We start from the raw sequence: 19446 nt of genomic DNA, 5'->3' as shown, positions 1-19446 counted from the left end.
AAAAATTTGGATTCCCTAGCATTATCCTTTTGGTTAAACACTATCATAAGCATTTTTAATCTCGGGTAATGCTAGAGAGACTATCAATTTAAACTATATTTTATAAACCATATGACGTGGCTGTTGATGATTGAATTATTATTGAAGTGTTGATTAATGTGCTAAGCCTATTTTCTATTGGTGATACATCACATAATTTACAAATATGATCTAAAAGGTTGGTCTACCTAACATGTATAATGCTAGGGAGAACAAATTTTGTAAATCAAATGATGCGAGTGTTGATAATTGGATTAGTACTTAAGTGCTGATTAACGTGCTTATTTCCTACTGGTTACACATCATTTAGTTTGCAAATTTGGTTCAAAAATTGGATAATGTTAAGGAGACCAAAATTTTAAACTAAATTTGCAAACCAAATGATGTGTCACCAATATAAAATAAGCACGTTAATCAACACTTAAATGATAATTCAATCATCAATGTTCACATCATTTGGTGTACAAAATTTTATTTAAACATTTGTTCTCCCTAATATCACTTTGCCCAAAAATTTTCATTTCTTTACTTGATCTCCAACTGTCCAACATGCCACTAGGTAACCAATCTGTTGCACATATAGCAGCTACCCTACGATTAAGATTAAGATTAACCCAAGCATCATGCCCTCCACTTGGCACCGCCATTCCCATTCCCCAAGACCATTTAGAGAATTAACTTTCTGCTTGGTGAGAATTAAGTTGCCAATTAGCATAGCTAGCATATATAAACAACAACTAGGAAACCAGTGATATCTTAATGATTTCGCTTTTCTTGGAAGTACTTTCCTTCACGCGTGACTGATGAAACTCATTATAGATTTAACAAATTAAACTACTTTTCCATGATTATTCAATTAATTAATTAATCTACACTCATAAAGATAAATATTCTTCCCAATACACAATACTAACGCGCTTGCTTCTTAGCAAGTACCGCCGACCATAGAGAATGAAAGCATGCATGCATATTTCGATGAAAGAGAAGAAAGCTAGCCCTAACGATCTTGCTATGAAAGAAGAGAAAAAGAATAGGGAAGCTACAAAACAACTCTTCCCCATCCTAGAAAGTGTCCCTAATAAGATTATGAGCCACCAAGCTGGCAGACTGGCAGTGGAGTATTGCAAGGCTGGTAGAATATACAAGCCATAGGGATAACAACAAAAATACATATCCCTATCATATCATGCATGGGATATATCATATATCACACCAAACTCATATATATATATATATATATATATTCTCCTTCTCTCTCGTTTATATCCCAATATCTATCACCTTTGTATGTTGTATTTGGAGGTTTATTTTTCTACAAAAAATAAAAGTGTTGATGTCAAATGAAATATTGGGGATGCAAGTGACTAGGTAAGAGGTTATCCAGCATGCAAAGTACTTCACACTATCAAGGTTTAAGGTTAGTGTCAAAATAGGCTGGTTACGAGAAATTCTAATTTTTTTGCATTGTATTCTAATCTATTGACATTTGCCTAGTTTACACATTTTGTTAGGTTAATTGCATCATTAACCATTTAATTGTCAAAACAATTAAGGGTTGAATATCAAAACATCATAGTGCAATATAGAAAAGCTAAAACCTCATAACCCATTTTCCTACACTATCGAAGTACTATTGGTGGCAAATGAAGTAAGAGCTTAGCTACCAAGGTTGGGAGTAAATGAATAGTTAAGAGCTTAGCTAGCTTGCAAAGTAACTTTGGATATTCATTTTGATCATAGTGATGATGGTACTACTCACTTCAAAGCCAATATAATATAGAAATTCTTATAAGTGCGAAGCTTATACCTCCCAAAACCTTTCATGAAAAGGAGGGACTCTCATGGAATTCAAGGCTTTCATGCACATGCTTCCCTCTCCTCTTCCCATGAATATATATATATATATGTATGTATGTATGTATGTATGTATGTATGTATGTATGTATGTATCTCTCTCTCTCTCTCTCTCTCTCTCTCTCTCTCTCTGTATGCTCAGAGCTCCAAGTGGGGGTTGAGATGATCAGTAGAGTGGGACAGACGCGGACCCATGATTTTTCCAACTCAAAACTATTCATGCAGAGCCACAAATGAAGTGGTGTACTTTGGCCGTCCTAGCGCCATTTCACACAAGTTTATAAGTTATTATACAAACCCTAAAAAGTTAAACCTAGGTTTAATCACCGTCATAATCAACTTAATTAAGAAAAGCTCTAAAACTTCACTTTCTAGCTAGCTTTAGCAGGGGACGCGTGTCGAAATAGGACTATTCACCCTGGTACCGAAAGTAGAACACAGTATCAACTTCTCTCAGCTTTCCGCGTACAATGAACAAACCTCTAGGGTTTATCAAATAACATAGTAAAATAAGGCTAGCTGGCTGCAAGATCGTGGTTCATTTTATTTGGCATGCATTACATTTAATTTTAAATTCCCAAAGGTGTTAGAGAAAGTAACTAATTTTATAAGATGGGTGAGAGTGCGTGCTTTCTACCTTAAAAAGTAGGTTAAAATTCAAAATTTTAAACAAATTTGTGGGAGTATCAATAAGAAAAATGCAATATGGTAGCAAAATGCTATATGGTATGATCCAAACATCTTGTTCTCCAATTGTATATTCGATCGGTCACTTGCAAAGACAAAACATATTCGTTTATATCAAATATCCCCACGTCATGTTATATTAACATTAATACTAGGCAAACGGAAACCCTAGATTAATTAGGGTTTCTTTTCTTTTTTCGTAGTCAGAAAACAGTACGGAAGCAGTTTTTAGTACAATTGTTATAATATTATGTAATGGTGTAATCTATACACATTGTAAATTACGTTGTATTAGTAATGTTATACTTGAATTATAAACCAGTTGGTAAATGCACGAATATCTCATTGGTTATTTCATAAAAAACAATAGAAAATTTAAAGTAATTGACATTTCATCCCTAACAAATGTACTTGACAGATTATGACTGTAATACTGAATGTATCATTGTTTCCTTCAAAAAATTAAAACAAGTAATTAAAATAATATTATCATCGCATCTCAAACAAATGAGACGGACAAATGTGGGAGCAAGGGAACCCGCTAGCGTGGTGCGAAAACCGGTTGGCGGAATGGACATTGTGGGCCATTTGGGGTCCGTTTTCAGCCCCCAACAGCAAGTTGGCTACTCCCCTCCACGTGAGCACACTGCTTACACATCCATGTCAGCATTCTCCGCCACGTAGGCACCAACTACACGATATTTTTTCTATTTTCAAAATAAAATATTTTTTCCAACGGATTTTCGAAATTCTCTGTGGGCCAAATTGAATATGTTGAGGATGACATGTCCCTTTCCCAACTTCCCATTTCTTGAATCAAAATGATATTTTGGTGAATTAATAAAGATGATTTTAATTTGCACTATCTATGTACTTATTTGATTTATGCATTACTTTGTTATATATCATTTGAATTTTATTTAAAATGGTTCTATTATTATGGGTATCATCTATTATTGTGAATGCAGTTCTCCTACTAACATACATTTGAAAGACTTTTGCATGGTTGAAATAGAGATGTGATATTTATGTTTTTGTGATAATAATAATAATTGTCAATTTTATTGGTCTAATTCATTTTAAATGCATGCCTCCAAGGGGTGATTGAAGTGTTTTCCTAACCTCGCTTATTTCACAAACAACATTCAACTCCCGTACAAAATTAAAAGAAAATACTAAGGAGACTCTCTTAAAAGAGGGATTCTTCATGAATTGTTTGTCACTTCATTTTTTTTACACAATGTTTTATGATATTGATACGAAAAGTAAGTTAAACTGTGAGGTGACAAAAAGTTTGTGAAAAGTCTTATTTTGAAAGAGTCTACTTAGCATTTCTCAAAATAAAAATTATCGAAGAAAAATATAAAAGTCCCTTCATATTGTGGTAGTGATGAAAGCTTTCCTAAGAAAAGAATAATCCTATAAAATAATTGCAAAAAATATTCCAAGCCTCTTGAATATTTTTATGCAAGATCTAATAAAATAATGTTAGGGAAAATTGTGTTCATTATTATCTAAAAAATAAACCAAATGTTTATGATTTGGAAGTGACTCTCAAAGCGCATTTTACTCCCCACACTGCTATCACATGCACTTCACATCTATATAAGCACCCCCACCCCCTCCTCTCCCTCCAAACCAAACTCAACACACTCTGCTCTCTACATTTGCAAACCTCGACTTACAAACCTTCTCAAAATTCTCAAGATCTTTGATCTACTTTCAACTACAACAACAAACAATCCCAAATTGTGTTGTACTTAAAACCCATTACTCAAAATCCCACCAAAAATTAACACTTTTAGTGTTTGAGCTACTACTTCTTTGATCATAAGCATGGAGAACTTGTTTCGATTAGCTGATCATGAAGATTTCTTCGCTCGCCGTTGCATCATGGTCAATGGTCCAATCATAGTTGGAGCCGGACCATCAGGTCTGGCAACAGCGGCATGTCTCAGAGACCAAGGAGTACCCTTTGTTGTCCTTGAGAGAGCCGAGTGCATAGCATCGCTTTGGCAAAAACGCACCTACGACAGGCTCAAACTTCACCTTCCAAAAGCATTTTGCCAACTTCCCAAGCTTCCATTCCCAGAAGACTTCCCTGAGTACCCAACAAAACGACAATTCATCGACTACCTTGAGTCATATGCAAAACACTTTGAGATCAACCCAAAGTTCAACTCATGCGTTCAATCCGCAAGGTACGATGAGACAAGCGGTTTCTGGAGAGTCAAGACCGTTACCTCAACCGAGTCTACCCGGTCTGAGGTTGAGTACATTTGCAGGTGGCTCATCGTTGCCACGGGCGAAAATGCCGAGTGTGTCCTGCCAGAAATTGACGGCTTGTCGGAGTTTGGAGGTGAAGTTATGCACGCGTGTGAGTACAAGTCCGGTGAAAATTTCAGGGGAAAGAAAGTACTTGTTGTTGGGTGCGGAAACTCCGGCATGGAAGTCTCTCTTGACCTCTGCAACCACAATGCCTTCCCATCAATGGTGGTTAGAAGCTCGGTAAGTCATTGATAAAAGTACTCTAAAACTAAAAAATGAAATGGTTATCAAACGAGTCCTTAATTTTCTCTACTAAGTTCTACTCTTCTGATGGAAGTCTAATAATTTTTGCTGTGTTTTTTACAGGTTCATGTTATGCCTAGAGAAATCTTCGGAAAATCAACGTTCGAATTGGCGGTTTTCTTGCTAAAATGGCTGCCAGTTTGGTTGGCTGACAAGTTGCTCCTGATGTTTTCATGGTTGGTGCTCGGAAGCATTGAGAAATACGGGCTGAAAAGGCCATCCTTGGGACCAATGGAGATGAAGAACGTTGAAGGAAAAACCCCTGTTTTGGACATTGGTGCATTGGACAAAATCAAGTCCGGAAGAATAAAAGTTGTTCCCGGAATCAAGAGGTTCTCCCCCGGTCAAGTTGAGCTCGTTAACGGTGAAACCCTCGAAATCGACTCTGCTGTTCTAGCCACCGGATACCGCAGCAATGTCCCTTCTTGGCTTCAGGTAAAAAAATGTTCCAAACTCTTATTTTTCTTTAAAACTCGGTTGTATACAATGTTTGTCACATCACCTGTTGGCGCGATACGTCAATTAAGGATGCTGTGACAAAAAAATGTCTGTACACGAACATCGAGACTAAAAACTTTCATGGTAACTTTGATTGTTGTTTTTGGACCAGTGACTAATCTTGTTTTGTGCTATGTTTAACAGGAAGGTGATTTCTTCTCTAAGAATGGATTCCCAAAGCAGCCATTCCCCCATGGTTGGAAGGGAAATGCAGGACTTTATGCAGTAGGGTTCACAAGGAGAGGGCTCAGTGGTGCATCAAGTGATGCCATGAGAATTGCTCGAGATATTGGCAATGTGTGGAAAGGAGAAACCAAGCAGGTCCAAAAGAGAACCACAGCTTGCCATAGAAGATGTATTTCCCAGTTCTAAAAAGATTTACCTATCCATTCAGAAGATTAACCAGACACTTAATTAACTCTCATGGTGTTAAAAAATGAAAGAAAAAGAAAAAAAAAATTAGTGTATATCATACAAAGGAAAGAAAACAAATAGGTAGCACACAAAGACAAAGAGCCCTCTCCAAAGGTCCAACCCAAGTACCGAAAATGTTGGGAGTTTTGTAAACCGAGGATGATGAGGCTTCTTTTTTCTTCTTCATTTTTATTTTATTTTTTCTGAAGTTCCAGACAGTTCTTGTATCATATTAATCCAATGATCGAGTTCAATCACAGGTTTCCAGTTCTATCTATTTTCATATCCCCATTTATCTCATACTATTTACATACAACAAAGAAAAATTAGTGATCATGTGAGCATAACTACACAACGGCTATGTTTAAGTGTTTTTTCTTATACAAACAAAATTTATTTAAAAAAAAAAAAAATCCAAACTCGAGTACACAGAGGAAGCACATAAGCTCAATATGATTGCGACTAGTGCCAGCGTTTGCGGCTAAGTTCAAGTGTTAAACTAATTAAGAGGTCCCTTTTCCCACTTCCTCTCCATCTTGCATTAATACATGGTTTTTCATGTGCAAAGGTTCCTAATTCTCAGCCAAGAACAACTACCTGAAGCAATATTGCTCTAAAAATAGTTCTACATTCTCTTAAACCCATGTATTCCCGTAAAGCCTATTAAAGTAAATGGCCAGCCCACTAACTCAAAAGTTTTTAAGATTGGCAACTTGCCACAAGCATCTGTCATCAGATGGGTAGGACCCATCAATGGAAGAATGAAAACTCGAGTCCACCACACCCACCACCTTTGTTTTCTCTCTCTATTCTCTCCCACTAGAGAATTAGCCAAATTGCAATTTGGCTACACATCACCATTCCCTTTAACAACTATTATCTTTGAGGTTTGACCAACTTGATGATCAAATAAAAATACAAGTTTATTAAGCCTCTGTTGCCCTTGCACATGGATAGAAGCCACAAAGCCCTCAATGAAAATCACAGTTAAATCTTCTCTGTAAAGCAATATCTAAAAAGGAAGGAATGCAGTTCAAAACTTTTGCCTTTTGGAGTGATAAGTTGAAATGTTGTGTGAGAATTAATTGTTTAAACATGTTTGATTATGTAAAGGAAGCCAATGACTAAACCTTTCTGCCCGAATACTAGTATAAGTATTGGCCGGTAATCATTTCTAATTTTTTTTTTCTTTCTAAATGGCTCAGGGAGGAGGAAAAGGGAAAGGGCATTATGCATATAATGATATCAGCAGAAAGCTAAAGCTTATTGAACAGATGATGAGGATGGTGTTATGGATAAGTCTTTGAGAATGATGGCGAGACGGCCACGTGATGTTACTAATTTACGTGTCATAATATTGTAGACGACATGATTGGTAGCACATGAACTTAGGGTATAGAACTGTTGATATATACAAGTATTATAACATGAATGAACTAGTAATGCTGGTACATCAACGAATTAGAAGTACTCGGTGGTTAGGCAACAGATTAGGAAACTGTTTGGTTACGAAGGTCCAATGGTGCAAATGAGCTGGTTCTTTTGTAGGACTTGATAAAACTGCTCAAGTTCCTTTCATCAACGAATTGGATGAACTGCTCAAGTTTCTTTGTAAGGGAAAAAAAATCAACCTCATTGAATGTGATTGATTCAGTGTACAGAAGACAGATTATTGGATATAGATAGGTTTCTGCACAAATAGAAATCAAACCAAACATCAATTTCTTCTGTTTTCTGCACAAAGACAAAAGATACGATATTGCTAGGTTTACTGCCAAAAATCTACCAAAGTAAATCTCAGTGAAAAACTTGTGAAGATGTACATATAATATCTAAACTGACATTATGTGTTTTAGTGTAAATTGCCATAATTCCCCTTTTTTCTTTTCTTTTGCTGTCAGATATCTCCAAATAATGTGATTGAAGCAAATCAAAATTATTGGTTTTTAATAGCTTCTGCTTTTGATGCACTGTAAATAGCACATGAAAGCAGACTACAAGAAATAAAGATGAACAAAAATATTTGAAGAAAGTGTTGTTGGCACAAGAGACACTTACCTATCGGGAATGTTACCATTTTAGTACATATTTAAAGTCAATTATGCACTGGTATGTGTTTTAGTTTTTCCACAATGGCAAACATACGAGATTGGCTTGAGATAAAGCTACACTGACTTCTCGTCACACATATAATAAGTACAGTCACATACACACAAAACCCTATCTATCTAGTCAAAAGCTTCACCATACAAAAGGCCAAGTCTGTAGAAAACACCCCACATGAGAACCCCATGCTGCAGCTGAATTCAAAATCCCAATTAAGGATTTCAACTGAGAGAATGAACGATACTCTTTCAAGTCTTTCACCACCACAACCCCAACTCACATGAGCAAACTGAGCCTTCCTCAAAAAACCTGGCTGCAGATAACAGATCCAGTTATTTTTTGTTCTTTTCTCTCTATTATTTTCCAACATCTTCTCCATAAACAGACATTTTCTGCCAGTAACATTAAAAATAACACATGGGTATGGCCACGGTTCTTCTCTGCCACAATCACATCACATTTCTCTTCTGCTTATTATTGCACAAGTGAAGAATTAGACTTTGTTCCTTCACTTCACATGTTGTGTCTTCTGCTCAACCTGGTGTTAGTGGACCTATATGGATCGTCCGTAGGATTTTGGACCTTAAAGTAAAAGAAATGCAGCAATTCATTTTGGGCCAGTAGGGTCTCTGATTGTAACCCTAAATATATCAATCATGAACAGGCAGCACATAAAGCCACACAGTCTGAAATTAGTCAATAAAGTTTTAGATTCTCTTTCAAATGTCATGTTGCTTTCACGGACTCCAGCTGCATGCACTGTTTGAGTACTTTCTAAGTACAATTTGAATTGAGTGGTGCAGTGGTTTGCTGGAATCTAGATTCTACTTGTAAGAGAGGTTGTCACATGGTTATTCTCCTTAACTGTCATTCAGATATCTTATGTTCCTGTTTTTCCACTTAATTGTACGACATTGTCACCAACTTAAATATTTCAGTATCAAGTCTAGAGTTTAATCACAAAAATCCTAACTGTCATTAACTATCGAACCACTTGTACATTATATTTTCGTTTTTCAAGTTTCGAACGTGGTATTTTATGTTCTTCAACACTTGCATATGAATCATCCTCCAAAAAATTCCAAATGTATGATTCTACAGAAACAATTAGATAACCCAAATAAAATTTCCGGTACCTTGATTTTGACTACTTTCTTACTTTTTATCAACTTACTCTTGATATTATTAATGCCAATGGAGAATCCTAGCTTATACTCACTCAAATGCTAAATAATAACTTCCTTTTGATAAGTATATACAGTTATCGAAATCAAAATCCAACACTCCGAAACATGTATTAAACGATGCAGGTCAACAAAAAACACCTTCAGCTCAGGTTGCAACCCTGAGTTGGCAGCCCATCCATTGTTTGTGGGGCATAAACCACCAATTTTCATAAGGGGTTTTTTGAAATAGGTCCAAAGTAACTAAAAATTGGACCTATTTCAAAAGTCAAAAGTCACTAAAAATTGGACCTATTTCAAAAGGTAATCTACAAAATTGGACCTATTTCAAATTTTTCCTTTCCATTAATTAAGGTTGTGCCATTCCCGTATGGACCGTGCACACACACACTGACTACACATGCAGTGAAGAGACGAGTGTTGCAACCCTAAACCTGAAACCAGCCAGCAAAGAGTCTCTGCTCGTGCAGCCAGCCTTGTCTGACATAGAGACACAATTCATAAATAAATGTGTTGTATCATTATTTCTCATGCTTTGGTTTGGAATTAAATAGCACTGAGTCAGAAAATTGATGGGGCTCTTGGCTTTACTAAGATATATATATATATATGGATAGAGGCTTACTTTATTTATAACACAATAGATTACACGAGAGAGGGCCCAAATACAAGAAACACACAAACAAAAAGATGGATCTTCGTAATAACCCAACAGTCCAAAATATAGTTTTGAGGCCTGAACAGAAAAAACACCAAAGTAAACCTTACTAGCTTCCTACCTCCGCCATCAACCTGCTTACCAAACGAACAGCCCCCTACAACCTTTGGAAATCAACCGAACTATTGCCCCAAAGCTGGATGAAAACAGAGTGACAACAGGACCCCAAAACAGAGCCCCGCACTCCTCCACAGCACACCACAGCATGAGAAGGACTTGGGTGTCACCGGTCATGTAATAAGTACTATACTCATAATCTTGTGATCCGGACATGGAGAAGAAAGATTTGGTTGTCACCGGTCACGTGATGAATCTTATACTCACAAGGGAGTGTACTTGGTGGCTTGCAAGAATCCCTGTAAAGTCTAATCAACAAGGACAAAGTCTACATTAACATAGCTAAGCGGATCATAGTTGTACAACTAAAATGGTTATAAACTAGAGTTTTTATCACAAATATTCCTTGAAATTGACGCATCACATCAAGATGGTTTCTGAAATTGAAAATCGATTAATATAGTCCCTGAAAATGAGTATTGCAGAATAATGTAATCGTTCCGTCACAATTCTGTAAAAAATTCTGTTTTGCACCTCTCGAGCACGGCCTTGGAGGTCGACCAAGCTCCAACTTCCGCCACTCCGTCCAATCTTTTGCTTTTTCGGGCCGGGTACGGGTTCGACCTACACAAGCTGGAGTCCAGGTACCCTTTGATCATCGGCGGCATCGAAATTCCTCATGACAGAGGTTGGGATGCCCATTCTGACGGTAATTCCTCCATTAATCTGCTTTTTTCTTCCCATAATTTCACATTTTCTAATGTATTTAATTACATTTTCGATTTAATTTTTGAATTTTGGGATGTGTTGGTTCATTGTGTGGTGGATGCAATATTAAGGGCTTTGGGGCTTCTGGATATCAGGCATATATTTCCTGATTCGAAGCCAAAGTGGAGGGGTGCAGCTTCCTCGGGTGGGAGAAGATGAGTGTTTTTTTTTTAATTTTTTAATTTTTAAGTTTTTTATTATTCAAAAATAAAAAATTGTTTTTTTTTATTATTTTAAGCATTTCTAATCCAAATGACAATATTAATTAGACTTATGGGACATAATTATGTGCCACATGAGCACATAACAGAGTTTTTGACGGAATTGTGATAAAAGAATCACATTGATTTGAGACACCAATTTTCAGGAACTAAATTGATTGATTTTCAATTTTAAAGATCATATTAATGGGCTGGATCAAATAAAAACCTATAAACTATTACTTGAAACAAAAAATTATGATGCTCTGAAATATTTTATACTCTTTGAATTTTAACTATTAGATCTTGATTTTTATATTTTTGATCAAAGATCCAACGGTTAAAAATATAAAAATGTAAAACTTATCTTACATTTATTTTTTAATTCTTACCCATAAAAGGAATATTTATTTAAGAAGTCTTTTCTTCGTGAAAAAGTGTACATGCATCGATGTTGTCAAAAATGTATGAATAACATGTTTGGATATATTGTTGGCAAGATATCTCCTTGATCTGCAGTCAAATGCTCTAACGCTGAGCTACGGCCGCTTTGATTATTGAAGAAATGTCAATGATTTTTCATTCTTTTTTCTAAGAACGGACATCTGTTCCATAGACGAACTATTCTCCATAATTACCCGTGTGTTTATTTTTGGTAGAAAAAAGGAGTTAAATCCTATCAAAATCGAAAAGAAAACGAGGAAGGAGATGTAGGCCCAAAAGAAAAATACAGGCTCCCTAAGATGGTTCCTGTACAAAAGCCTAAAGCCCCATAAGTCCATAGCTTTTTTCAGGTTAATGCTCTGCCTCTGTGGCTTGTGTTCTCCTCAGTCCAACTGCCAAAAGCCTCAAACCAACGGCAGCAAAAAAAAAAAACCCAGTTTCTGTTTTCACTTTTCATCCGTCGCTGAACCACAAAGAACCTGAATCTAACAGTTGAAATCCCAAACCAGTAAAAGAACCAAAAGGAAGGCGGAGGAAGCAAGCAAAGTGAGATAGGCCAAAAAGCCAAGCAAAAAGCTCCGAGAAAGCGGAAGCCACCGACAGAGAGAGAGACAGCAACAACAGCAATGGCAGTCTCATATAATCTCACCAATTTCGCATCCGTTTCTCTAAATTCCCCTCGCATTCTTTCGTCTGCAAACAAGTCATCCATTTTCTGTGTTCCTTTCAACAACAGTTACAGTTCGGGAGGTAGCTCGAGCACCAACCTTTCCAGCGTCCATGGCGGCTCGAGACGATGGAGACCCATGTCGGTTCAGGCCATGGCTTCCTCCTCCTTCGGTTCCCGGCTCGAAGAGAGCGTTAAGAAGACGGTGGATGAGAACCCTGTTGTCGTCTATTCCAAAACTTGGTGTTCGTGAGTACATCTTATCAAAATCTCCTCTGCTATTAAATTTCGTAAATTTGCAATTTGGGTGTTGTTTTTGCTGTAAATTTGGTTTCTTTTCGAGAAATTTGAATTGGGTTTTTTTTTCTGGAAATTGTGTTTGAAGGTACTCATCTGAGGTGAAATCGTTATTCAAAAGGCTTGGTGTGGAGCCGATCGTGATTGAATTGGATGAACTGGGTATGAATTTTTTACTATCCATTACATGGCAATGCTTTTGCAGTTGAGTCCGTAGATTTAATGTAAATTGTTAATAGAGCTTCAGCTTTCTGTGCTTGACAATGTGGTAGCATAGTTGGAATGTAAAATTTGATGGTAGGCCAGCTGATTATGTATACAATGTATGAATAGTGGATAGTTTCAAGAGCAACTTGTCAAGCTCTATTCACCTTTCGAAACAGAAAGGTTCTGGGAATGTCCTCACATTTCTAGGGATTTCAGGATGATCGAAAATAATGTTTCTTGAATCAAGAAAATAAGTGTGCTTTTATAACACAAAATTCCCACACCCGTAGCGTTCGTGATTGGCCTACTCAACTGCGTATAGATTGAAAGGCAGGGCGGCACAGCCCCCAACCAAGGGAGTGGTTACTTCCAGTGTGTCCCCCCTTATTCCCAACATGCTATAGTGCCCCCCGGTGGGTAGGAGCAGGGTCCAGACGCGACACCTTATCATTATCATCTACCGCCCTTTCTTTCCTCCCGGCTATTCATGCATGAAGATTGTCGTATATATGCTTGACTTCGGTTGCCAGTGCTATAGGTAGGAGTACATTATGGCAGGATCAGTCACCTGGGCAAACCAACCCTCCTCCAAGAAGAATTGTGCTATGACAGACCCCGAACAGTGCAGGTTGGCGGACAGGGTACGGCTAGAAGTTTACTGAGAAGCGTGGAGCTTGCTGCCCGGTGGTGATTGAAATCAAAAAATGACCTCCAATCTTAAACCCGGGAATCCATTCGCTACTGCTCCTCATACATCCACTTTGATCTTACCTTATTGCTTTCCTGTAGTGGTTTTTGTCGAAGAGTCCTTGTTTGATTCCATCGCTGAATTTGAAAGCTATTTCTCTTCTACAGGTCCCCAAGGACCACAGCTGCAAAAGGTATTGGAGAGGCTTACAGGACAACATACTGTCCCTAATGTTTTTATCGGTAAGCAACTCTGTAAAACCTAAAACATCTCAAACATGTTATGTTCTGCTCAATTGACAACCTGATCTCCCACCCACATCGATATTCATATGATGGATCCAAGGGTGGATCCCTGTTTAGGCTACTCTAGGCTGCTGCTCTGGGTAGCTTAAAACAAATATTTCTTTTATATAATATCTCGACATGATGTTTATTGCAATTTTGTACAAGTTAAGTTGTCCGTAATACTTATTATACGTTGTAGTTCATTAGTTTGTCATTAATAAGTGCAACGGTAAATTAAAAAAATGTGGGAATCCCCCATTGTTGATGAAGAACATAATCTTTGATGGACAAATTGTTTATCTTCCCCAACAAACCTAGAATTATAGTCTTGTGGATGTTATCCGTTTGTAGTTTGGGGGCTTTTTTTTTTCTATTTAAGTTTGAATGTTAACCAAAACGTGAATTACTGAATCCTGTTTCCATTCTTTTCTCAAACACTCAATCTTCTTTTTTGACATTCTTTTCTCCAAATTCAATTTCAAGGTTATATTCCCTTCGTTGTTCTCTTTTGAAACACTAATCTCATCCTCCAAGGCTACAAACAAAAGTGAAGACTAATAAAACCTCCTCAAACTCTCTTTTCCACTCCTTTTTTGTTACTGAGCAATTGCTGGAATAGAAATGAAACTCCTTAGGTTCTTTTAACAGTTTGGAGATGATAGAGTCGATGCTTGAAAATTTGTGCTCCTGTTGATGGTCAACAGTGTAAAGGCGTAAGTCAGACTACTAACAGTTTATATCTTCAGAAGCTAAATGTAAATCTCAAAATGGTTAACATTTTCAAGTTCAGGCAATTTAGTAAACTGCTATTAGAAAAGAAAATTTTGTTCGTTAGATTTTGCTTTCATAGTTATTCCTTCCTTGGCATAATTTATCAACAGTGGCTTCATTCAGTGATTGGCATTATCTGAAGAAAAATATTACCAACTAATGTGCTCGAACGCATTATAAGTTTGTCATATTGCAATTTCTATTATTGATCTTATTGGGTGTTTAATTATAATAAAAGCTCACACTTCTTTTCCTTTTCATGCAGGTGGGAAACACATTGGGGGTTGTACAGGTATAATACTCCTACATGAACGTTTCGTCTTTCATGGCACTGGTCTTTAGCAAAATAATTTGTAATTTTTTTAGTTTAAAAGTAAGTGGGAAGTTTAGGGTTGAATTCCATGTGACAGTACGTGATCATAGACTCTTAAAATCATAGAAGACCAATGTGATAAGAAAGTAAAAAACACAGGCAAATACATAGAGTAAAGAACTCCACTTTTTGAGTCAACATCTGTTTATCTTCGTGTTGGCCGTGCTGGCTAGTTATAAAATCTCCCGTGAAAAGTGAAAACCTTAAAAGAGAACAAAGTTGAACAAGGTGAAAATATATTAATGTCTAATGTTGCTCATACATCTGATATGCAGATACTGTGAAGTTATACCGAAAAGGTGAACTTGAAACTTTGCTCTCAGAAGCGAGTGCTAAAGATACACAAAGCTAAGCCCCACAACCCAGCATGCATTCACTCACAGAGCCCGATCTCCTTGCAATCTCTGATTATTTGAAAGAACAGACGCACGATTTCTACCTCTACAAATTTCACTGATCAGAGAAAATATATTGTGAGTGTTAATTCATTTTCATAAAACCTTTATGATTTGACAGTTAATGAAGGGTTTATGAAGCTTATGCAGAGTTTCAAAGGTACACAGATGTGGTTGAAACTATTGACGTTTGGAACTGAGAAGCTATTGCTTTTTGCATTTTTTATTTTTATATCCAATACAACTCCTTATTTTTTAACCTTTATTCGTGTTTGGTCCACATTCTGTGCTTCAAAATTTTAAGACTTGGATGTCAACAAGTTGCTGGCTTCGTATACATCTCTCTCAGGCGTTTAAAATAGGCTAACAGATGACTTGGATCAGGATGAATTTCTATTATCACAGGAACTTCCTTGAAATTTTTAATCTATGCCTCCAAGCGTGGGACGCTATCGACTTCCAGCACTTGAACACCAGCTGCTTCTTCCTTGGCCTCAAGCCAGAAAGCTATCCATCCAAAAGATAAGTCCGTCATTCCTATCTCATTTCTGTTAAAAAAATAAATAAATAAACTTCTTCCACCAAGGCCATGCTCTTCTAAGATTCTCAGATGTTCTTGGGCATCTTTAGCTGCTCTTGCTTGCTCTTCTCCAGCGCCTTTGAAGAAATCCAAAAAGTTTGCCTTCTGAATTACTCAAAAGAAAACTAGTCAGTGAAGCCATCATATTATATCAGTCTGAGAATCTCTAGGCAAGAAAACAGTTTGTTATTAGTTCATCCAAGTTATGTCCAACGAGGTTAGAGTTAGGGAGGTAGGATTACCTTGTCATCTCCAAACTTTGTCCAAAACCGAGCCACGGCCCTTGCATGAGGGTCATTTGGCAGCAGTGGGTTCTGCGGCCATGCCCCTTCAATGTACTAGAGAATAACAATGGACTCTGCAATAGTTTCTCCTCCTTGGACAAACACTGGAACCTTGTTATGCACTGGGTTAAGCGAAGAAGCAAATCGCTCTTGTTAAAAATGTCGTCTTCTAGATATTCATATTTGATTTCCTTGAGATTCAGAGCCCATATAACCCTGTAAGCAGTTGGACTTGTCAAGAACCCTCGTACCTTCACTTCCTCCATATTCTTTTTGCTTGTGTTTATCTTCTTCTAGCTGGTTGGATGCAGTTCTAATTTGCATCGGCTCCAACCAATCTGTAAAGGAGGTTAGGTGGAAATTACTAATTATAATATGCCATCTTATTTGACCTTAAGTAATATTTCACACAAATCTACCCCTTAGTCTTCAAATTGTGTATTTTTAATCGATGACGTTTTAGGATGAAACCAAGCCATCCTCTTACATTTTGGTAGCGTTTGTAGGAGAAAAACTTTTGAATCCATGTTTTATAAAACAATGTCTGTCTCTCTCTTCACATACAATGATAGCGTGTAAGTTCTTCACCGTTTTAGCTGAAAAAAAAGAAAAGAAAAGAAAATTAAAGTCGGGAGCGAGTGACTACGTCTTTTAATTTTTTGGGTAAAGTACAAAAAACTACCTCAACTATTGGTGTCACGACACTTTCATACCTCATCTTTTAAAATTGATAATGTCGTTACCTTATCTTACGAATTTATGTTAATGTTATACCTTCCGTTAGCTTGGCCGTTTATTTCTCAGTTAAATGCTGATGTGTCTTGATCTGGGACCCATTTTTTATTAAAAAATTATTAAAAACTAAAAAAAAAAACATTTAATATTTTTTTAAATATTAAAATAATAAAAAAAAATTTTATTAAAAAAAAAAAGCCAACATCACAACATCAGTTCGTCCCCTTCCCCCCCTTCTCTCTCTTCTCCCCGTCTTCATCTTCTTTCCCCTTAACCTAGAAAAAAAGAAGAGAAAATAAAAAAAAAAACCAATTTGTTTTCCCCACTCCCCATCCCCTCTTCTCCCCGCACCCACTCTCCGCACCCAACCTCGCCACCTTCGCACCCTCCCTTTGCACCCAACCTCGCACCCATTACCTACAACCCAAAAAAAAAAAAAAAACCCAGAAAAAACCTAGATCCCGTTGAGGTGGAATCGCGAAACCTTCACCAGCCCGATTCTGAAGGTTGAGAATCTGGGCGCGGAGAAAATGGGGGGTAATGGGTGTGGAGGGAAGAGGGTGGGTCCCGGGGGGGAAGACGTACGAACTGGGGTTTTTTTTTTTTTCCTCCTCCTTCTTTTGGGTTGCCTGTGTTTGTGGTGGGGGGAGGCAGGACAAACTGGGTTTGGTTTGGGGTTTTATTTTTTTATTTTTTTATTTTTTTATTTTTTCCCCTCTCTTCTTCTTCTTCCTCCTCCTTCTTTCTGGGTTGCAGGAAGATGGGGGAGAGAGAGAGAGAGAGAGAGAGAGAGAGAGAGAGAGAGAGAGAGAGAGAGAGAGAGAGAGAGAGAGAGAGAGAGAGAGAGAGAGAGAGAGAGACGAAAGGAGAGGTTTATTTTTTAATTTTTTATTATTTTAATATTTAAATAATATTAAATGATTTTTTTGTTTTTAATAATATTTTATTAATTTTTTAATAAAAAATGGATTCCGAACTTATGTCAGCATTTAACTAAGAAATAAACGGCCAAGCTAACGGAAGGTATAACATTGACACAAATTCTAAAGATGAGGTATTACATTGTCAATTTTAAAAGATAAAGTATGAAAGTGTTGTGATACTAATAGTTGAGGTAATTTTTTTGTACTTTACCCTAATTTTTTTTTTTTTTGCATGTGTGCCACTGCCTGCTTTTGTTTGCTACTTCTTTATCTCTTCGTTTCCCCAGAAATATAAACACATACCATCAAGTTGCTGAAAATATATGCAAAAGTTGAACTTCAAGAGCTTTTATTTTCTGGGAATTATTGAACAAGTAAAATACAGAAATGATAGCATTGTGATGTTCATGGTTTTGCTAAAGCAATAATCGTTGCTCTTCGGGTTTTGAAAAACGTCAACAGTGCATTGCGATCAGGAAGGTTCTCTTTGATTGTGGGAACCTCCCTGAACCTTTGAATCCATGCCTGCAAGCGAGGAAAGCGATCAGCTTCAAACACTTTAACCCCAGCTGCTTCCTCCCAGGCTTCCAGCCACCAAGCTATCCACCCGAACGCCAAATCGACCAATCCAATCTCTTCGCCGCCGAAGAACTTCTTGTTTCCCAGGCCATGCTCTTCCAAGATTTTAAGATTTTCCTGCGATTCTTTGACAGCCTTAACCTGTTCTTCTCCGGTGACAAAAAAGAAGCCGCGGAAAGCTCGGTCCTAGGTTGGACAAAACATGTGTTAGTTGGCGTTCACATAAAAAGGTTATGTTTCAAGACAGTCTTGCATTTTATGTCATCATCGTTCATAAAGCTCGATAACATATTCAAATACAACATAATATGTCGAACAGTTTGACCGCACAAAATTTACCTTGTCCTCTCCGAACTTTGCCCAGAACCGAGCTTCGGCTCTGAGATGAGGGTCTTTGGGAAGCAAAGGGTTGTGTGGCCATGCCTCTTCAATGTACTCGAGAATGACAATGGATTCTGCAACTGGTTTTCCATCGTGAACAAAAACAGGAATCTTCTTGTGTACTGGGTTGTACTTGAGAAGCTCATCACTCTTGTTGAATAACACATTCTCTTCTACATTTTCAAACTCTACACCCTTGAGTTTTAGAGCCCATATAACCCTTTGAACATAGGGACTAGGCCAGGCTCCTAGTAGTTTCACCTCTGCCATTTTTCTTATGTTGTCTTGTGTTGTGGTTCCTAGATGTATTTATAATTATGCCCAACAACCGACTTGGTGGAGATACAAGGTCAATTTTAAGGGAATACTGGCTTTTCTCACATAAGATATGATATTTAGGCGATAGAGTCAAGAGTCAACAACAAAGACAATTCAAGGAGCATATGTACGTTAGCAATGATGTCACATTCACTTAATTTTCTCACCTAGATATTGTTAATAAAAGCCATTTAATAGTGCCAGTTAATTAGAAAGAAAATCATGTCCAGTAACAAAGCCAGCATCAGGTCATTAATTGTTCTTCATTTCAAAAATTTCAAAAATCTTATATATATTTGTGTGTATATTGTATTTGATCTTGTAAACATTTAGGGAAACTAAATTACAACAAACTCCTCCTACTTCTCCTTTTTTTTTTTATCCTCCCTGTCTTCCTTTCGTCTTTTCTTGTGTGCGACTC

At 37.2% G+C, this 19446-nt stretch overlaps 3 protein-coding genes and 1 pseudogene across 3 annotated transcripts; 2 read left to right on the top strand and 2 right to left on the bottom strand.

Annotated features, from left to right (window-relative positions):
• Positions 1-4233: 4233 nt before the first annotated feature.
• On the top strand, positions 4234-6112 carry LOC125472532 (probable indole-3-pyruvate monooxygenase YUCCA8). The gene is made up of 3 exons (XM_048574170.1): positions 4234-5088; positions 5215-5586; positions 5794-6112. The coding sequence occupies exons 1-3, from the start codon at positions 4417-4419 to the stop codon at positions 6019-6021; spliced, it is 1272 nt and encodes a 423-aa protein (XP_048430127.1). The 5' UTR covers positions 4234-4416; the 3' UTR covers positions 6022-6112.
• A 5812-nt stretch (positions 6113-11924) lies between these two features.
• LOC125472494 (monothiol glutaredoxin-S10-like) lies at positions 11925-15490 on the top strand. The gene is made up of 5 exons (XM_048574056.1): positions 11925-12456; positions 12593-12666; positions 13567-13641; positions 14723-14749; positions 15106-15490. The coding sequence occupies exons 1-5, from the start codon at positions 12167-12169 to the stop codon at positions 15180-15182; spliced, it is 543 nt and encodes a 180-aa protein (XP_048430013.1). The 5' UTR covers positions 11925-12166; the 3' UTR covers positions 15183-15490.
• A 63-nt stretch (positions 15491-15553) lies between these two features.
• Positions 15554-16784, bottom strand: LOC125472493 (annotated as a pseudogene).
• Positions 16785-18079: 1295 nt separating this feature from the next.
• On the bottom strand, positions 18080-18992 carry LOC125472503 (glutathione transferase GST 23-like). Its single transcript, XM_048574080.1, has 2 exons — positions 18666-18992; positions 18080-18512 (listed from the first exon to the last, which is right to left on the bottom strand). Exons 1-2 carry the CDS (start codon positions 18975-18977, stop codon positions 18153-18155), a joined length of 672 nt encoding a protein of 223 aa, XP_048430037.1. The 5' UTR covers positions 18978-18992; the 3' UTR covers positions 18080-18152.
• Positions 18993-19446: the final 454 nt, after the last annotated feature.

Source organism: the organism of the source record quoted next, unplaced genomic scaffold (genome assembly GCF_019419815.1).
Source record: "Pyrus x bretschneideri cultivar Hongxiangsu unplaced genomic scaffold, Pyrus_bretschneideri_v1 Contig7, whole genome shotgun sequence".
NCBI lineage: Eukaryota > Viridiplantae > Streptophyta > Magnoliopsida > Rosales > Rosaceae > Pyrus > Pyrus x bretschneideri.
This window is presented reverse-complemented; position numbering and strand designations above follow the sequence as displayed.

Excerpts from the sequence above, each read along its gene's own strand:
- LOC125472532 (XM_048574170.1), top strand. The coding sequence starts at position 4,417 with ATGGAGAACTTGTTTCGATTAGCTGATCATGAAGATTTCTTCGCTCGC. Across the intron at positions 5,089-5,214 it reads CAATGGTGGTTAGAAGCTCG|GTTCATGTTATGCCTAGAGA; the intron begins GTAAGTCATTGA and ends TGTTTTTTACAG. Across the intron at positions 5,587-5,793 it reads ATGTCCCTTCTTGGCTTCAG|GAAGGTGATTTCTTCTCTAA; the intron begins GTAAAAAAATGT and ends TATGTTTAACAG.
- LOC125472494 (XM_048574056.1), top strand. The coding sequence starts at position 12,167 with ATGGCAGTCTCATATAATCTCACCAATTTCGCATCCGTTTCTCTAAAT. Across the intron at positions 12,667-13,566 it reads GATTGAATTGGATGAACTGG|GTCCCCAAGGACCACAGCTG; the intron begins GTATGAATTTTT and ends TCTCTTCTACAG. Across the intron at positions 14,750-15,105 it reads ACACATTGGGGGTTGTACAG|ATACTGTGAAGTTATACCGA; the intron begins GTATAATACTCC and ends TCTGATATGCAG.
- LOC125472503 (XM_048574080.1), bottom strand. The coding sequence starts at position 18,977 with ATGGCAGAGGTGAAACTACTAGGAGCCTGGCCTAGTCCCTATGTTCAA. Across the intron at positions 18,513-18,665 it reads CAAAGTTCGGAGAGGACAAG|GACCGAGCTTTCCGCGGCTT; the intron begins GTAAATTTTGTG and ends TGTCCAACCTAG.